Source organism: Leopardus geoffroyi, chromosome B2 (genome assembly GCF_018350155.1).
Source record: "Leopardus geoffroyi isolate Oge1 chromosome B2, O.geoffroyi_Oge1_pat1.0, whole genome shotgun sequence".
Lineage (NCBI taxonomy): Eukaryota > Metazoa > Chordata > Mammalia > Carnivora > Felidae > Leopardus > Leopardus geoffroyi.
In genome coordinates this window covers 107,297,232-107,312,973 of record NC_059332.1, presented here as the reverse complement: position 1 = coordinate 107,312,973, position 15,742 = coordinate 107,297,232, and the positions used below count along the sequence as shown (strand labels likewise).

General features: G+C 37.7%; 1 protein-coding gene across 5 annotated transcripts in view; it reads left to right on the top strand.

Annotated features, from left to right (window-relative positions):
• The window catches only part of MCM9 (minichromosome maintenance 9 homologous recombination repair factor), a 115,854-nt gene that overhangs the window by 56,527 nt on the left and 43,585 nt on the right, over positions 1–15,742 (top strand). For all 5 annotated transcript variants that reach the window (XM_045499409.1, XM_045499410.1, XM_045499411.1 and 2 more), the window contains one exon: positions 11,640–11,814. In XM_045499409.1, coding sequence (XP_045355365.1) covers positions 11,640–11,814 — 175 coding nt within the window. The remainder of the gene's footprint in view (positions 1–11,639; positions 11,815–15,742) is intronic.

Here is a 15,742-nt window from a genome sequence, read left to right as displayed (position 1 = left end):
CGCGCTTCTTTTTAACTTGTAATTGTTTGTTCCAGAGTTTGCAATATACATTTACAATTAATCCAAGTCCACTTTCAAATAACACTATACAGTGCAAGTATAGCACTGTATTATAAATAGCAAAAATATTTCTAATTCCTCCCTCTCATCCCTTTTATCATTTCTGTCACTCATTTCACTTGCACATAAACACATATAAACATACATACTTGAATACATTATTGCTATTATATTTAACAAACTACTATCAGTTAGATGAACTAAGAATAAGAAAAGTAGAAGTTTTTCTTTTATCTAGTCCTTCTTTGTTGTTCTTCCTTTATGTAGATCTGACTTTTTTTTTTTAAGTTTATTTATTTATTTAAGTAACCTTTACACCCAATGTGGGGCATGAACTTACCACCCCAAGACCAAGAGTTGCACACTTTTCCAACTGAGCCAGTCAGGGCCCTTTATATAGCTCTGAGTTTCTGGCCTATATTATTTCCTTCTCTCTAAAGAACTTCCTTTGCCAGGTCTGCTGGCAACAAATTACCTCAAAAAATTTTTTTATGGAGAGAGTCTCTATTATTTCTTCACTTTTGAAGATAATTTCACAGGGTACAGAATTCTAGGCTGGGAGGTTTTGTTCTTTCAATATTTTGAATATTTCATTCTACTCTTGTTAATTGCATGATTTCCGAGGGGAAGCTGTATATGATTCTCATCTTTGTTTCTCTACAGGTAAGTTGTATTTTTCATCTGGTTTCTTTCAAGATATTTCTTTATGTTTTATTTTCTGAAGTTTAAATATGACATGCCTACATGTAAGTTTTTTGGAGGGTTTTATTTTGTTTTGTTTTTTAGCATTTTTCCTGCCCAGTGTTACCTTGGGTTTTCTGGATCCATGGTTTGGTGTCTGACATTAATTAATCAATTAATGACTAATTTTTAGTCATTAATGCTTCAAATATCACTCTTGTTCCTTTCTGTCTTTCTTCTCATTCTGGTTTCCCATTACATGTATGTTACGCCTGTTTTAGTTGTCAGGAAGTTCTTGGATATTCTGCTCTGTTATTTTCCACTTTCTCTCCTGTTTGCTTTTCAGCTTTGGAAGTTTCCACTGTACCTTTACACTCAGTAGTAAAGTGAAGTATCTTTACACTCATAGATTCTTTACTCAGCTCTGTCCAGTCTGCTAATGAGCCCATCAAAGGAATTCTTCCTTTCTTTTTCAGTGTTTTTGATCTCTAGAATTTGTTTGTTTGTTTGTTTGTTTTTAGACTTTCCAACTCATTGCTCACAGTATCAGAGAAAAATTGCTGATGTTTAATGGGAGAACCTGGGAGGGCTCGTGGAGGTAAAACTCACAAAAGTGTGAGGGTCCCCCTATGAATGGAGATTTTAATTCTCAGAGTCATCCACACTGAGCCTCCAGCAATACATCAATTACAGTTCAAGTTTTCTTATACCATTACTGGTTCCCATAGAGTTATCTGCCCTGGTAAGGTGTGATTCTCTGTATTTCTGTCTTTCTAATTTTGGGGCATTGGTTTGCCCTGGGACCTCACTTCTCTAATGCATCTTAGAAGAATTATTGATTTTTCAGTTTGGTTAAGTTTTTACTTATTATTAAAGAGGTAGCAACTCGTGGCAACTTCTGAGCTCTTGAAATGCTGGGCTGGAAAACAGAAGAACTCACATAGATTTTCTCCTGCATCTTCTGCTATGAGTTTTCATCTATAAATTTTACATTTTCATTTAGATCCTTGAGTTGATTTTTGTATGAGATTTGAAGTATGGATCAAGATTGATTTTTTTTTTCTTTTTGCATAATGCTATCCAATTATTACAGCACCATTTGTGGAACTGATTATCTTTCCCTCATTGAACTGCTTTTGCATTTTTATCAAAACTCACTTGACCAGATATATTTGGGCACATTTTTGGACTCTGTTCCATTGTTCTTGCTGTCTATCCTTTTTCTAGTGTCATTGAGTTGATTACTATAGCTTTGTAGTAAATCTGGAAAATGGATCATATGAGACCTTCTACTTTGTTTCTTGGTTTGCTCTTATGTTTCCTTTGCTTTTCCATATACATTGTGGAATCACCCTGTCAATTTCTATTTTAAAAAATCCCATTCGAATTTTGTTTGGAATTGCATTGAATCTATAGACCAGTTTAGGGAGAATTACAGAACAATTTGGGGAAGCGTCTTTAAAATACTGAGTATTGGTCTCTCATCCCTGAAATGCAGCTAGATCAACACTGAACCATCTTGCACACTTAGAAAACTGATTTGAGGATTAACACAACAATCTGTACAACTTGAACCACAGAACTCAGCAAGTACGTGGAACAGAGAGGTCAACTGGAGGAGAGAAGCTGCGGAGGGTAGGGAGCTGTTTTTGCTAGAGAGGACAGAGACAGGGGAGAGTACAGGAAAAACACCCCCCCCCCGCCCCCCGAGAGCAGCTGGAAAGAAAGAAAAAGTGGACTGAACAAAAAATGGAGAAAGGAAAAAGGGACTGCAAGGGACTGAACAAAAAAAGGGAGAAAGGAGAGGGTTTAAATTCCATTAAGACTCTATAAACAGCGAGAGTACAGAGTCTGAAACTCCGCAGCTCAATACCTGGCGGTGCTCTGGTGGGAAAGGTGAATCCCCAAGAGCAAACAGCAAGGTCCAAGGGGTCCTCAGGCCACACAGAGAGAGGCAGTTTCCCTGCTGGGAGGACATTTGGTAGAGGCTGTGTGGCCTCCCCACAGGCAAAGGTTCCAGTGGACCCCGGAGAACAGCCACATTCACTGGTGTTGGAACAAGGATGTTAAGGGTTCACTGAAGCCTGGAGCCCAGATGGGTGTTGTGATTTACCATAATCCCTGAAATGCTGCTGTTGCTACATGATCATGTGAATTTTTTCTGGGGCGGACTGGCACCTGGCCACAGTCCCTGGACATCTGCAGTAGCATGGTCCCAAGAATGTTCCAGGGGGTGGGCCAGCACCCAGCCATTTCTCAGCGAGACCCTCCCCTAGAGGGTCTGAGTGGGTCAAAGTTGCAGGGCCCTCAGAAGTGAGGGGTTGGGAAACATAGCCCCATCTGAGATAAAACTCAGGAGGGACGTACCTCCTGACAAGATGATGGCTTGGTCATGGACTTTGTAGAAGTGGGGAGTGGACAGGAGCCAGAAACAAAGAAGGGGTGCTTGATTGCCAGTCAGTGAGAGCACAGAGTTCTGATACTAGAGGCAAGGTAGCTGAGTGATGCCATTTTCACCCTCCTGTGCATGCACATACACACCTACACCACCACAACAATCCATCCCAATGAACTAAGTAGCGCCATCCAGTGGAGAACAGAGCTGCTACACCAAGTCCCACACACTGGGCCACCACACTCTAGTGGAACACCACAAATCTCTCCTCCTGCTTAGTTTATGGACTATAAAGTGCTTCATAGTTTGACTTCTAAGGGAAACTGAATGTAATTTCAGTCATATGTCATTCTGTTTGCTGGTCTGTCTATTTAGTTTTTTTTTTCTTATTCTTGAATACAGAAAGAGAATAAACTTATTTTTACTTTCTGTTTTTATAAAATTTTTGTTATATTTTTCTACTATATCTTTTACTTTTTTGTAAATTTTTCTTTTTTTTTTTTTTGAATTTTTTTTTTTTCAACGTTTATTTTTGGGACAGAGAGAGACAGAGCATGAACGGGGGAGGGGCAGAGAGAGAGGGAGACACAGAATCGGAAATAGGCTCCAGGCTCTGAGCCATCAGCCCAGAGCCCGACGCGGGGCTCGAACTCACGGACCGTGAGATTGTGACCTGGCTGAAGTCGGACGCTTAACCGACTGCGCCACCCAGGCGCCCCAGTTTTTTGTAAATTTTTCAAATTCAATTTTACTTTCATCATTTCATTTTATTCTATTTTATTGTATTCATTTTTAAAAATTTTCAAATGTTTTCCTTTTTTTCTTTCCTTTCCTTTTCTTTTCCCTTTTTCTCTATTCTATCAAGCTGCTTTCAACAACCAGACCAAGACACACCTGGGAACTAGCATTTTTTGTGTTATTTTTAATTTTTTAATTTTAATGTTTTTTGTTTTTTACTTTACTAACTCTTTTTCTTCCTTCAAAATGATGAAACAAAGGAATTTACCTCAAAAGAAAGAACAGTAAGAAATGACAGCCAGGGACTTAACACAGATACAAGCAAGATGTCTGAACCAGAATTTAGGGTCACAATAATAATACTAGCTGGGGTTGAAAAAAAGCACAGAATCCCTTTCTGCGGAGATAAGAGAAGTAAAATCTAGTCAGGATGAAATTAAAAATACTATAATTGGGCTGCAATCTCAAATGGATGCCATGGCAGCAAGAATGAATGGAGCAGAGCAGCAAATCAGCGATATAAAGGACAAATTCTGTAGAATAATGAAGCAGAAAAAAGAGAGAAACTAAGGCAAAAGAACACAATATAAGAATTAGAGAACTCAGTGACTCATAACACCCAAATCATGGTGGTCCCAGAAGATGAAGAGAGAGAAAAAGGAGTAGGAGGTTTATGTGAGCAAATCATAGTGGAAAACTTTCCTGGGGAAAGACACAGACATCAAAATCTAGGAAGCTCAGAGAACTCCCACTAGATTCAACAAAAACCAGCCATCACCAAGGCATATCATAGTCATATTCACAAAATACTCAGTCAAGAAAAGGATCATGAAAGCAGCAAGGGAAAAAAGTCCTAATCTACAAGGGAAGACAGATTAGGTTCACAGCAGACATATCCACAGAAACTTGGCAGGCCAGAAAGGAGTGACAGGATATATTCAGTGTGCTGAGTTGGAAAAATATGCAGCCAAGAATTCTTTATCCAGCAAGGCTGTCATTCAAAATAGAAAGAGATATAAAAATTTTCCAAGATAAACAAAAACTAAAGGAGTTCGTGATCACTAAACCAGCCCTGCAAGGAATTTTAAGTAGGGGCTCTCTGGTGGGAGAAAAGATGAAAAACAAAAAAAAAAAACCTAAAAAAACCAAAAGCAACAATGACTAGAAAGGACCAGAGAACATCACCACAATTCCAACTCTACAGGGAACATAATGGCAATAAATTGATATCTTTTCAGTACTCTAAATGTCAATGGACAAAACAATCCAAAGACATAGGGTAACAGAATGGATAAGAAAGCAAGATCCATCTATATGCTGCTTACAAGAGACCCATTTTAGACCTAAGGTCATCTTCAGATTGAAAGTAAGGAGATGGAGAACCATCTATCATGCTAATGGTTGCCAAGAGAATGCCGGAGTAGCCATACTTATATCAGATAATCTGATTTTAAAGTAAAGACTGTAACAACAGATGAAGAAGGGATTATATCATAATTAAGGGTTCTATCCACCAAGAATATCTAACAATTGTAAACATTTATGTTCCAAACATGGAAACACCCAAATACGTAAATCAATTAATCACAAATATAAAGAAACTCACTGATAATAATAGTAGTGGGCTTCAACACCCCGCCTACAACAATGGACAGATCATCTAAACAGAAAATCAACAAGGAAACAATGGCTTTGAATGACACACTGGACCAGATGGACTTAACAGATATATTCAGAACGTTTCATCCTAAAGCAGCAGAATACACATTTCTCTCGAGTGCACATGGAACATTCTCTAGAATAGATCCCATACTGAGACACAAATCAGCCCTCAACAAGTACAAAAAGATCGAGATCATACTATGCATATTCACAGACCACAATGCTATGAAACTTGAAATCAAACACAAGAAAAAAATTGGAAAGATAACAAATACTTGGAGACTAAAGAACATGCTACTAAAGAATGAATGGGCTAACCAAGAAGTTAAGAGGAAATTAAAAAGTACATGGAAGCCAATGAAAATGATAACACAGCCCAAAATCTCTGGGATACAACAAAGGCAGTCATAAGACAGAAGTATATAGCAATCCAGGCCTTCCTAAAGAAGGAAGAAAGGTCTCAGATACACAACTTAACCTTACACTTTAAAAAACTGGAAAAAGAACAAGTAAAACCCAAAACCAGCAGAAGATGGGAAATAATAAAGATTAAAGCAGAAATCAATGCTGTCGAAACAAAACAACAACAAAAACAAAACAACAATAACAAAAAACAATAGAACAGGTATATGAAGCCAGGAGCTGGTTCTCTGAAAGAATTAACAAAATTGATAAACCCCTAGCCAGACTGATCAAAAAGAAAAAGGAAAGGACCAAAATAAATAAAATCAAGAATGAAAGAGGAGAGATCACAACCAATACAGAAGAAATACAAATGATAAGAGAATATTATGAGCATTTATACGCCAATAAAATGGGCAATCTGGAAGAAAGGGACAAATTCCTAGAAACATATAAACTACCAAAACTGAAACAAGAAGTAGAAAATTTGAACAGACCCATAACCAGTAAAGAAATCAAATTAGTAATCAGAAATCTGCCCCCTAAAAAGTCCAGGGCTGGATGGCTTTCCAGCAGAATTCTACCAAACATTTAAAGAAGAGTTAAGACCTATTCTTTTGAAGCTGTTCCAAAAAATAGAAATGGAAGGAAAGCTTCCAAACTCATTCTGTGAAGCCAGTGTTACCTTGACTCCATAACCAGGCAAAGACGCCACTAAAAAGGAGAACTACATACCAGTTTTTCTGATGAACATGGATGCAAAAATCCTCAACAAGATACTAGCCAACAATACATTAAAAGAATTATTCACCACAACCAAGTGGGATTTATGCCTGGGATGCAGAGCTATCACAAATCAATCAACGTGATACATCACATTAATAAAAGAAAGGACCAGAACTATATGATCCTCTCAATAGATGCAGAGAAAGCACTTGACAAAATACAACATCCTTTCTTGATAAAAGCTCTCAAGAATGTAGGAATAGAAGGATCATACCTCAAGATCATGAAAGCCATATACAAAGGAGCCATTGCCAATATCATCCTCAATGGGGAAAAACAGTTTTCCCCTGAAGGTCAGGAACATGACAGGGATGTCCACTCTCACCACTGTTACTCAGCATAGTATTAGAAGTCCTAGCCTCAGCAATCAGACAACATGAAGAAATAAAAGGCATCCATATTGGCAAGGAGGAAGTAAACTTTAACTCTTTGCAGACAACATGATACTCCATGTAGAAAACCCAAAAGATTCCACCAAAAAACTGCTAGAACTGATCCATGAATTCAGCAGTCTCAGGATATAAAATCAATGCACAGAAACCGACTGCATTCCTATACACCAATAATGAAGCAACAGAAAGAGAAATCAAGGAATCGATCCCATTTACAATTGCAACAAAAAAACATAAAATACCTAGGCATAAACCTAACCAAAGAGGTGAAAAATCTATACGGTGAAAACTGTAGAAAGCTTATGAAAGAAATTGAAAACATACACACAAAAAAGGAAAAATATTCCATGCCCATGGATTGGAAGAACAAATATTGTTAAAATGTCAATATTACCCAAAGCAATCTACATATTCAATGCAATCCCTATCAAAATAACACCTCATTCTTCACAGAGCTAGAACAAACAATCCTGAAAGTTGTATGGAACCAGAAAAGACCCCAAATAGCCAAAGCAGTCCCAAAAAAGAATACCAAAGCTGGAGGCATCACAATCCTGGACTTCAAGATGTATTACTAAGCTGTAATGAAGACAACATGGTACTGGCACAAAAACAGACCCTCAGAGCAATGGAACAGAATAGAGAACCCAGAAATGAACCAACAAATGTATGGCCAATTAATCTTTGACAAAGCAGGAAAGAATATCCAATGGAATAAAGACAGTGTCTTCAGCAAATGGTGCTGGGAAAACTGGACAGCAACATGCAGAAAAATGAACCTGGACCAGTTTCTTACACCATACACAAAAATAAACTCAAAATGGATAAAAGACCTAAACATAAGACAGGAAGCCATCAAAATCCTAGAGGAGAAAGCAGGCAAAACCTCTTTGACCTTGGCTGCAGCAACTTCTTACTCAACACGTCTCTGGAAGCAAGGGAAACAAAAGCAAAAATGAACTACTGGGACCTCATCAAAATAAAAAGCTTCTGCACAGAGAAGGAAACAATCAGCAAAACTAAAAAGGCAACCGACAGAATGGGAGAAGATATTTGCAAATGACATATCAGATAAAGGGTTAATATTCAAAATCTATAAAGAACTGATCAAACTCAACACACTCAAAATACAAATAATCCAGTGAAGAAATGGGCAAAAGACATGAATAGACACTTCTCCAAAGATATCCATATGGCTGACTGACACATGAAAAAATGCTCACCATCACTCATCATCAAGGAAATACAAATTAAAACCACAATGAGATACCATTTCACACCAGTCAGAATGGCTAAAGTAAACAACTCAGGCAACAACAGATGTTGGCAAGGATGCAGAGAAAAAGGATCTCTTTTGCACTGCTGGTGGAATGCAAACTGGTGTAGCCATTCTGGAAAACAGTATGGAGGTTCCTCAAAAAATTAAAAATAGAACTACCCTATGACCCCCAAATTGCACTACTAGGTATTTATCCAAGGGATACAGGTGTACTGTTTCAAAGGGGCACATGCATCCCAATGTTTATAGCAGCACTATTGACAATAGCCAAAGTATGGAAAGAGCCCAAATGTCCATCGACAGATGAATGGATAAAGAAGATGTGGGGTATATATATATATATATATATATATATATATATGTGTGTGTGTGTGTGTGTGTGTGTATATGTATATATACACAATGGAGTATTACTTGGCAATCAAAAAGAATGAAATCTTGCCATTTGCAACTATGTGGATGGAACTAGAGGGTATTATGCTAAGTGAAATTGGGCAGAGAAAGACAAATATCACATGACTTTACTCATGTGAAATTTAAGATACAACACAGATGAACATAAGGGAAGGGAAGCAAAAATAATATAAAAACAGTAAAGGGGACAAAACATAAGAGACTCTTAAATACAGAGAACAAACTGAGGGTTCCTGGAGTGATTGTGGGTGGGGTAGATGGGCTAAATGGGTAAGGGGCTTTAGGGAGGACACTTGTTGGGATGAGCACTGGGTATTATACATAGGTGATGTATCACTGGAATCTACTCCTAAAATCATTATAGCACTATATGCTAACTAGGATGTAAATTAAAACAAGACAAAACAAAACACAGGCCACTGGAAAAAAATAAAATAAAAATACTGAGTTTTTCATTTCATGAACATGGAATATCTCTTCGTTTGATTAGGTTGTATTTGACTTCCTTTATCAATGTTTTGTAGTTTCTGCTTACAGATCTTGCACATTTTTTTTTATGTTTTATTTACTTATTTTTAGTAATCTCTACACCCAAAGTGGGGCTTGAACTTGTACATTTTTGAAGGTTTATACCCAGGTATTTCATATTCTCTGGTACTATTATAAATTGTATTATTTTTTAATTTCAACTTTAAATGTTTTCTAATATATATAGAAATATGACCGATATTTGTATATTGACTTGTATTCTGCAACCTTGCTACCCTCACTTATTAGTTTTAGTAGATTTTTTGGTAAAGTATTTGGAATTTTAAACATAATTATATTGTCTGAAATGTAAATAATTTTATTTTTTCCTTTTTGTTCTGATGGTTTTGACTTCTTTTCCTTTATTTTATCGGCTAGAACCCCATGATGATTTTGAATACGAGTGATGAGAACAGATCTCCTTGCCTTGTTCTAATTTGGGGGATGAGGGTGAGGGTGGGAGTAAACATTCAGTCTTTTATTGTTAAATATGTTAGTTGTATAATTTTTGTAAATAAGACTGAAGAAGTTCTCTCTATTCCTAGTTTTCTGAGAGTTTCTTTTATCATAAATAGTTGTTGAATTTTATCAAGTGTTTTTTTCTGTATGTAGTGAAGTGGTCATTTGCTTTTCGTTCCATTTATTTATATGGTAAATTATATTGGTTAATTTTCATTAAAAAATTAGCCTTGCATTCCCAAGATGAACCTTACTTGGTTATAATCTATCATTATTTTATGTATTGTTTGATTTGCTTGTATTGTTGGAAGATTTTTGCGTCTATGTGAGAGATACTGGTCTGTAGTTTTAATATGTCTTTAGTTTTGGTATCTTGATAATGCTGATTGCAGTAAATGAGTTGGGAAGTGTTCCTTGTTTTTCTGTATTTTTAAAATTTTGTGTAGAATTTGTATTAGCTCTCTCATAAATGTTTGGTAGAATTCACCATGAGGTCATCTCAGTCTATAGATTTTTGTGTTGCAAGATTTTGATCTAAATGGTCAATTTTAAAATAGATATAGGGGTATGCAAGCTATCTGTTCCTTTTTAGGTAAACTTTGGCAGTTTATGTATTTCAAAGAATTTGACCATTTCATCTAAGTCATCAAACCTAGAGTATAGAGTTGTTCATTGTATTTCCTTATTATCAGTTCAGTGTCTGTAGGGTTTATAGTAATCTCCCCCTATCATTCCTGATATTTGTAACTTGTCCCTCCTCTTTTTATTTCTTGGTCATTCTATACAGAGGCTTACCGATTTTTATCAACAGTAGTTGTTATAAATACTCGTTATGTGTCCTATACCTTTTAAAGAGCTTTATTATATTCTATTTGAATATCTAAGACTCCATAAGATACATTCCATTGTTACTCCCTTTTATAAATAAATAAACAGAAGCTTGGACATCTTAGGAAACTTGCCTATAGTATGACAACCAGAATGACGGATCCAGGATTCAGATCCAGGTTGGTGTACTACAAAGCCTTTGTTTTGGCCACTGTGCTTTACTGACTGGTATAAAGGATAAATCAAAACCAGAGAAGATATGTAACGGAGTCTTCGCCCTCACACCGTGACTGGGAGCAAACTCTTCATTTTTATCATTGGACCGTAGTATCTACTGTTTTCTGTCTTTGGACCCCTCTCTGTAAACAGCATATAATACAGAACATCTTGTGATAAGATGTCATAAGGTCTCCAGAGCTCTGTTTGCTCCTTCTAAAAGTTTAGATCACTCAGTGAGGGTACCCACCAAGGAGAGACAGAAAATTTGGGGACTTCTGGTTGCTACAAAATATTTAATAACACATCTTACATTTTCAGAACATAGGATCTTCTGAGGCCTTCCAGTGTCTGGATATCTGAAATAGTTGTCCTGATGCCATCCATTTTTTTAAATTGAAGTAAACTTGACATACCATATTGTATTTGTCTCAAATGTACAACATAGTGATTTGACATTTATATACATCATGAAATGTTCACCATAAGTCTAGTTACCATCTGTCACCATACAAAGTTATCACACTATTATTGACTATATTCCTTATGCTGTACTTTACATGCTGTGACTTACAAATAATTTCACACTTCTTAATTCCCTTCATTTGCTTTGCCCATCCTCCCACCTGCCTCCCCTTAGGAACTACCAGCTCTCTGTCTGATGCCATCCATTCTATACAGAATAGAAATAAAAGTGTTGACTCTATGCCCTTCCCTTTAAAATATAGGTACTTTGCCCTCAGAGATATAAGATATGCTTTTGAAAATAAAAGCTGACATAGCTTGCTTGTTTCCTTAGGTCTGACGGTAACTGCTGTGAAAGACTCAGGAGAATGGAATTTGGAGGCTGGAGCATTAGTACTTGCAGATGCGGGCCTTTGCTGTATCGATGAGTTTAACAGTCTCAAAGAGCATGATAGAACCAGTATCCATGAGGCAATGGAGCAACAAACCATAAGTGTTGCTAAGGCTGGGTAAGAGTTTCTTTTCTTTAAAATCTATAGGAATAATGACATTAGTTAATATGTGATTATGAAAAAATATGAACCTTATTGAACTACAAGGTATGTTTGGTCTTATCAGGTATTATCAGTTAACATTCATCAAGACACACATTAGCATCCCCCTGGAAGTGTATGAGGAAGTAAAAATGAGGTTTTGGGACAAAGAAATGAAAAACTAAAGTATATGTGTATTCAATAATGTGTATCTACTGTGGGCATATTACTATGTTAGGAAATTTAAAAGATTCAAAAAGAAAAATAGCATAATTTCTCCTTTCAATGGCATTCTCCTTATCTGTCCTAATAGAAGGTGATCACAGCATGTGGAAAGCTGAATAATAAAATATATTAACATAAAATGATGTGCCTGTTTGTGACTCCAAAAGGTTTAGGGTTTGAGGTATGTGAGTCACTGGTGGCATATGACCACTGAGGAAAAGTAGGCAGGTCAGATAGAAATCCATTCATTCAGGCCCTGAGGTGATTATGAGAAACTTCTCTGGCTACAAAGGCTGACCACCAAGTAGGCTGCTGGGTCATCCAAAAAAGGACAGAGCTAGAACTATCTCAGCCCTAATGCTACTGTTACAGATGTGAGGCCAGCTGATCAGGCAGATAGGACTGCCAGCAGAGTCTTCAAACAGCAGTGGGTATAAAGACAGATGCTGGTGTGTATAGATTCTCTGAGATCTAATTTTATGCACTTGCAAAAAAAAAGAAAGGGAGGAGATGAGAGGATATAGCCCATAGGAAAAAGACACAAGAAAAAGCTAGGTGGAACCATTACCAGATCTATTCATTTCACTTGATGTACATTCACTCTGTATATATTCATTAAGAGCCTGCTATGTACCAGGCACTGAACTAGACACTGAGAAGTACAAAGATGAATACAGCACTATTCTTCAGGTGTTTGCTATTTTTTTTTTTTAATTTTTTTTTTTCAATGTTTATTTATTTTTGGGACAGAGAGAGACAGAGCATGAACGGGGGAAGGGCAGAGAGAGAGGGAGACACAGAATCGGAAGCAGGCTCCAGGCTCTGAGCTGTCAGCACAGAGCCCGACGCGGGGCTCGAACTCGCGGACCGCGAGATTGTGACCTGGCTGAAGTCGGAGGCTCAACCGACTGCGCCACCCAGGCGCCCCAGGTGTTTGCTATTTTGTTGGGGAAGATAAACAAAAGAGCACGAAAGTGATAAGTTCATAATAAAAGTGATATGAGATCATACTTAAAATAATTATTGCTTCTAAACTCTTTATCAGTGGGAAATTAGAGATATAGTTTCCTAAATATCTTCAAGGCTACTTTCTCTTCTCATTATGTCTCCATTTAGTTAGCACCTTTGCTGGTTGGCAGGATTTGTAGTTTATTTTGATATGCCTTTTCCAGAGAAAATCTGGGACATTTTGAAGTATTCCTTAAAAATTTACCCTTACATCAGGGAAAATTTGAACAAATGCTTTGAATCTAGTTTTAGAAAGGGAGAAGATTAGCAGTGCTATATGATAGGCTACAGAATAAACTTTTTAAAGTGAAAATATTTGCTTAATCACTCCTAGTACCTTACTCTCTGCTAGATGTGAATTAGTATGAATCTTTTTGCTATCCATAAATGTGTCATAAGTTCCAAAAGAAATGTTCTATAGCTAAACAGTTCAGTTATGGCAACCATAGGTTGGGCGATCTTGTCATTACTATACTTTATGCACTGAAACAGGGCTTTTTACACTGTGATGAGGGACCAGTTTTGTCTTTTTCAATTCATCACAAAGCAATACTTTTTTAAAGTTTATTGAGAGAGAGAGAAAGAGCGCACACATGTGCATGAGCAGGGAAGGGGCAGACAGAGAGAGAGAAAGAGAGAGAGAATCCCAAGCAGTCTCTGAGCTGTCAGTGCAGAGCTTGAACTCACAAACCACGAGATCATGACCTGAGCTGAAACCAAGAGTCAGAATCTTAACTGACTGAGCCACCAGGGGGTCCCACAAAGCAATATTTTTATAAAATACAATAACTTAAAAAAATTTTTTTAATGTTTATTCATTTTTGAGAGACAGAGTGTGAGTGGGGGAGGGGCAGAGAGAGGGAGACACAGAATCTGAAGCAGGCTCCAGGCTCTGAGCTGTCATCACAGAGCCCAACGTGGGGCTCAAACTCACCAACCATGAGATCATAACCTGAGCTGAAGTCAGATGCTCAACCGACTGAGCCACCCAGGTGCCCCTATAAAAATTATCTTAAAAAATGAAATAAAAAAGCAAAGACATACAGAACATAAGCCTAAGTTCTTCTTCCCCTTCCGGAGTGTGGAAAGGTGTAAGAGCATGTCACTCCCATCCTAACAAGAAAAATCCAGATAGCCCACAAAAATGATAACTTTCCTTGAACATATCAGAGAGCTGAATTTACAAGGAAATCAAGGGAATTAATTCTAAAGTGTGACAGGCCCATCTGAGGAGAGATGATGTTCACTTTTGACAGAGCATGAGAGGAAGAGGTGGCTGCCATAGAAGCAAATAAGGAAAAATGACTAAAGTTTTTAAAATTCCTTGATCTCCAAGCATGAGCTAGCATGTCAGTGTAGAATAACTCACATCAAAACACAAAGGGAGTTCTCTCCAGCAAGCCCTTCTCCACAAGTCTCCAACCCTTAGGGGAGGGATAGAGCAGGAAAACAGATCAAAACAAAACAAAAAACACTGTACTTCAGGAAGAGGTTAGAGCACCTTCCTTCCCTCCCACAGGAGCCAGGCAAAATGGTGCTGCTTCTGGGGAAAGGGTAGAAGCAAAAGCCTTTTTCTCCTGATGGAAGGGCAGGAAACACTCATCAGGTCCAGGATCCTGAACCAAGGCAAAGCATCCATTTCCTTGGGAAATGGGACAGAACAATTCCTCCTGCCCAAGGACCACCACAGATTCATGGCAGGGTTCTGCTGCCATCAGGCTGGAGGGACAGAGAGGCTTACAGCTTTCCAGCCCATCCCACCAAAAAGCGGGTTCACAAACCCTGCTTCAGCCCAGGAGACCCAAGAACCAATCTGGCTCCCAAATAAGCCTAACACCTGGTAACTAGCAGTCTGCCACTGGGGAAGGTGCAGGAGTATGGAAAGAGACACCCCCTGTGGTGTGGGTGTGCAGTGACTGCTGAAAGCTGAAGGTAGAGTAAAAACACTGAGAATGATCTTCCAGCATTGCACTGCAACCCCCATCTAGATGCACAAAATTGTGGCGACTCAACAGTGACCAAATTTGAAATCTCTGGTGCATTGAAGGTAAAGATAACAACAAGGCCACTACCCAGATCAACTGTCATGGCCTTACAGACACTGAAGGCCATCTCTACACATGAAATGGTATAACATTATTTGAAGGAAGACTGTAATAAGTTAAAGATGTAAACTCTAGAACAGCCACTAGAAAATAAAAGAGTGCATAACTAATAAACCAGGTGTAGAGATAAAATGGAATTATAAGAAATAATACAAAAGGAGGCAGGAAGAGAAGAAAAAGGGAACAGAATAGTAGATGGGACAAACAATGCAGTTAGCAAGATGGTAGATCCAAAGTCAACCATATCAAAAATTACACTAATAGCTGTGTAAACAATTAAAAGGCAGTGATTGTCAGATTTGATAGAAAAGTAAGACTCAACTAAATGCTCTCTTCAAGAAACTGACTGACTGACTGATTGATTTATATTGTCAGGTTAGCTAACATACAGTATAGTCTTGGCTTCAGGAGTAGATTCCTGTGATTCATTACTAATACAACACCCAGTGCTGTCTTTTTTCCATGGATATTCTTTCCTACTTTGTCTAAGATTAGTTGGCCATATATTTGTGGGTCCATTTCTCGGTTCTGTATTCTGTTCCATTGGTCTGTGTGTCTTTTTTTGT